Below are 4,305 nucleotides of genomic sequence, written 5' to 3'. Positions count from 1 at the left end.
GCTGCTCCAGCTCAAACCGCAGGTCCGCCAGCTGCGTCCAGGGCTCGGGCAGCGACAGGTCCAGCACGAACAGCAGGAAGCCGCAGCGCTCCACGTGCCGCAGGAAGGCCAGGCCCAGGCCCCGGCCCCGGTGCGCGCCTCGGATGATGCCCGGGATGTCGGCCACTGCGGGACAGCTGCCTGAGTGCGGGGCCTGCGCTTCGCGGGGCGCTGGCCGCTTCTCAGAGCACGTCACCTTCTAGAGGAGCCCCCTCCTCAGGACGGGACAGGGGAGGCGGGACCCCACACGCTGCCCACACGGCTGGCGCTGTCCAGCTCCCGCAGGGAAGGGAGAGCAGAGGCGGGAGAGGAACCGTTTCCTCGGGCCTGATCCTACATGCCGTGGCGCTGAGCGCCCGGGCGAGGCCAGGGGTGCTGGGGCTGGCCTTGGGGGGGGGGGGGCGAGACAGCTGTCTAGGTCGGAAGCTGGGCTCTGGCTCGGGCAGGCGGCGAGAAGCCCCGTGTAGCGTGCTGGGGTCCGGCCCAAGGTCCCTGAAGCCCACCTGTGACCTGCTGGTGGTCCTCGTAGTGGACGACCCCGACGTGGGGCTGCAGGGTAGTGAACGGGTAGGCGGCCACGGCGGGCCTCGCGTTGGACAGGGCCCGGAGCAGCGAGGACTTCCCTGCGTTGGGGACCCCAACCTGGAGGGGCGGGACAGGCGTCACGGGTCTGCGGACGGCGAGGCTGCCCCCGCCCGGCCGCCCAGCACCCACCAGGCCGGCATGTGCCACGGTCTTCAGCTCCAGGAAGAGGACTCGCTCCTGTCCGGGCTGCCCGGGGGTGCACGTCACGGGGGCACGGTTGTCATTGGCCAGGAAGAAGCGGTTGCCCTTCCCGCCTGCGCCCCCCAGGGCTGCGAGGTACTCGGCGCCGGGGCGGGACAGGTCAGCCACCACTTGGCCCCCCTCCTTCACCAAGGTGCCCACGGGGACCTGCGGGTGGACATTTGTGGGCGCAGGAGAAGCGGCAGGGCGAGCCCCCGCCGGGGCGGGGCTGGGGGCCGGCTGCCGAGGGGCCCGCCACGGTGGCCGCACCTGCGCTGCTCCCCTGGGCCTGCTTTCCTCTCTCAGTGCCTGGGGGCCCCGCCCCGCCGCGCGCTCCCGCCCCCGGGATGAGGCGACTCAGAGTCGGAGCCCGACACAAAGGCGGTGGCGGCGGCAGCAGAAGCGGAGGGGCCCAAGAGGCCGCTCCGCCCGCGCTCTCCGGGCCCACCTCTCTCACTCAGGCCACCGGCCCAACCGCTCACCCGCGGGCCTAAGATGGCGGCGGCGGCAGAGACCGGGCAAGCGGTAGCCCCGGGTGGAAAGCGGCGGAGGGGCTACCGCCGCCCGGCTTCGGATCCCCGGACCCTGGCGCGGCTCGCAGCGGGACCATGACGTCCTGGGGTTCTTACCTGCCTGGAGCGGACTCGAAAGGACGCGACTGCACGTTCTGCTCGACCGCCCGTTTTGCCGCCTCCGCCTCGCCCTCCCCAGCGCCGCTGCCGCCATCTTGTGTCCCGGGCCGGGACTCCGCGCTGCGCATGCGCTGGTACCGCCTCTGAAGGACCTCGCCGCTGCCGCGCCGCCATCTTGAGTGTGGCAGACTGGCCGGCTGCTTGTTTTCGGCCCCCTCCCCTTCCTCCCGTTCTTCCCGGCTGTCCCACGCCGGCCTCAGGAGCGGGAGGCGGTTTTGCGGGCGTTGGAATGTAGCTCGGGAAAGGAACGAACTCACAAGCACGCCCCCTGCCTCGGTTTACCGAGCGAACACACCGGTGCGGTCGGTGGGCCAGGGTGGGCGGTGCACCCTCAGGGCCGAAATTGTGCGCATCTGGGGGCGCGGACTATTTTGGAGCCGCCTGGGACTCGGTTCCGACGCCGGCCGGGGGGGGGGGGGGGGCGGAGTCCCGATGACGTAGGCGCTGGGCGAAGTGGAGAACTGGGTCCTAGCCCCGGCGAGGCTCTGCCGGTTCCGCCTAGTGTCTTGCCCTCTCTGGTCCTCTAAGAATATTTCCAATCACTTCCTACATTCAAGCTGCGTGCAAAGCAGAACTTGCCCCAAAATGAGACTACACAAGTTATAACTGCTCAAGTAGGGAAAAAATCATACAGACATGGGTCAGATAATTAAGATGGCTTTTAGCAATGTTGGCATGATGTTAAATGCATACATATACTGTCCAAAACTTAAATAACCTGTGGCTACTAGCTCCTTGCAAAACTTCGCTGAGACCACGAAAGTTTGTCCAGCAGGAGACTGGTTAGCTGGTTGCTAGGTGCCGCCTGCGTGGTTCCCTGCGGGTTTCTTCGCTTTGGGTGGGCAGGCAGGAGCTCCACCTCCCTCTGGCGTCCCAAGTGAGCAGGCCTCCCTCCAGTGGTAGCTTGAGAGGAGGACAAGCTTGCTGCCCGCTACACTTCGGCTGCAGCTTAGAGCTAGAATTGAAGTTGCCACCGCTGGGTACCCCCCCCCAACTCCCTCCAGTGCAGGGGGGGTGAGGGTGGGGGCGTGGGTTTCAACACAGCTGGAGGCAGTGGCGAAGTTACAGGGGTTCCAAGTCAGCGGAGCTGGTAAGATGTTTTAGTTACCTTGTAGATTTCTCTTTCCCTGGGTTGTTCGTTTTCCTTTCCCCTTTTGTAAATAAACCCATTATGGACCCATTTGTGTGTGCCTGCAGGACAATTAAATTTTGAGTGCGAAGGGTGAGGACTTACAGACAGGCAGCCCAGTTCACACTGGAATGCCCTGTAACAGTTTTTCTTCTTGAAATTGGCCCGGGACATCTCAGTCTACACAGATACTGCCATAGCACTTATTTTTGATGCGCAGAATGCCTCAGAAACGTGTTCAGTATCATGATTTGTGGGTCCTCCAAAAGGTTTTGTTGTTAACATGCAAGCAAACAGTATTAAACAATATTATCTAAACTATGGCTGGCAAGTACTGGACCTTAATAATGAAACCAAACCACAAAACATTTCTTTGTAGAGCTAGACAAAAGATAAAATCAAAATGAAAAATATCAACTATCTTAAATATTCCAATTCCCCTATAGTGCAGTCTTCCATGGCTTTATCACTACTGAATATTTTTAAGGAGAAAGTTAACAAAAATCAAACTAGATAAAAATATTTAAATCTTTGGATCCCTTTATTCCATGGCCTTCATAAAAACACAAAAGTGGCCCACTATAGCTTAAAATATCAAAAAGATTTATTAGTAGTTTATAATTAGCAGTGAACTCTATACTGAGTCATCTGGGGGTCACAGGCCCAAGGGCCAGTGTTACAATATCGTAAGAGTTCCCAAAGTAATTTTGAACACTCTTAATTTCTTGAAATACAATGGAATGAGTCAAGGTATCACAACAAAATTCCAGGCATATCAGGAAGAACAGGTTAGTTGATGCCTAGTTTCGATGTCTTTTAAAAAAGGGGGAAGTTACTTATTTGAAAATACAGCTAAGTACATTCTTAGCTATGATTATTTACATTCATATACTGAAAATATCTATTATTTGGACAAATCTTGTGATATTCCATTTGCTAAAAAATGAAATTCTTGTTATTGAGTATGAGTCATTTATCCTTGTCAGATAATGGAAGAATGTATCAAAACTTTATGTTTTAAACATCAAAATATTTCAAAATCTTGTACTTGAAAAGCTATGAAAAAAGGCCCACCATATCTCTGCTCCTCAGCCCAACTTCTGCAAGGACACAGTATGTTTGCTGACTTTAAGATGTTTATTCTTTTAAAGATTAGTTGCTTTTTATACAGCTATACAAATTTCTTAGTGTTTCTTTGGCAATGGAATATAATGGAATTTTACAACTATATAAAAATGTTACCTTTGCCTAAAAAACAGTATTTACTGTGTATACATAGTTGACTGACAAAATTCTCTACCATCAGCACCCTAGTTAATTGACAAAATAAGCTACCTCAAAAGGGGATATTATAGATTTTCCAAAAAGAAAGATACAGTCACACACACACACAACCTTCTGTGGCTCAAAACACAGTATCATGGCCCTATCCGCAGGCAACTTGCAATTAATTGCCAAATACAATTGAGTGATATGAAAAATCCTTTCGGTGATGAAAAAATACTTGTAAGTACCATTGAAGTCCCATTAAGATCTAAGACTCCAGCCTCCATCTATTAAAATCCCTGCACCTCTACCCTGGATCCGTGGTCTTTAATTTCTGTAAGCTTTGGTTTGCTGGAATGGAACAAAAGGCCACCGACCTCTTAAAAGTTTGGCAAGAGGCCCTCCCTGGTGTCG

At 54.8% G+C, this 4,305-nt stretch overlaps 2 protein-coding genes across 2 annotated transcripts in view; both read right to left on the bottom strand.

Annotated features, from left to right (window-relative positions):
* MTG2 (mitochondrial ribosome-associated GTPase 2) overlaps positions 1 to 1,849 on the bottom strand; it is a 3,157-nt gene extending 1,308 nt beyond the window's left edge. The window contains exons 1-5 of the mRNA XM_012728128.1: positions 1,779 to 1,849; positions 1,434 to 1,691; positions 754 to 1,033; positions 543 to 681; positions 3 to 165 (exon numbers count right to left, since the gene is read on the bottom strand). Of these exons, the coding sequence (XP_012583582.1) occupies positions 3 to 165; positions 543 to 681; positions 754 to 1,033; positions 1,434 to 1,691; positions 1,779 to 1,849 (911 nt within the window). The remainder of the gene's footprint in view (positions 1 to 2; positions 166 to 542; positions 682 to 753; positions 1,034 to 1,433; positions 1,692 to 1,778) is intronic.
* The window catches only part of PCIF1 (PDX1 C-terminal inhibiting factor 1), an 11,881-nt gene extending 10,013 nt beyond the window's left edge, over positions 1 to 1,868 (bottom strand). The window contains exon 1 of the mRNA XM_004687433.2: positions 1,434 to 1,868. The gene's annotated coding sequence lies outside the window, so the exon portion shown is untranslated. The remainder of the gene's footprint in view (positions 1 to 1,433) is intronic.
* Between the last annotated feature and the right edge of the window lie 2,437 nt (positions 1,869 to 4,305).

The sequence above is a fragment of the Condylura cristata genome, unplaced genomic scaffold (genome assembly GCF_000260355.1).
Source record: "Condylura cristata isolate star-nosed mole 26May11 unplaced genomic scaffold, ConCri1.0 scaffold00022, whole genome shotgun sequence".
Classification (NCBI taxonomy): domain Eukaryota; kingdom Metazoa; phylum Chordata; class Mammalia; order Eulipotyphla; family Talpidae; genus Condylura; species Condylura cristata.
This window is presented reverse-complemented; position numbering and strand designations above follow the sequence as displayed.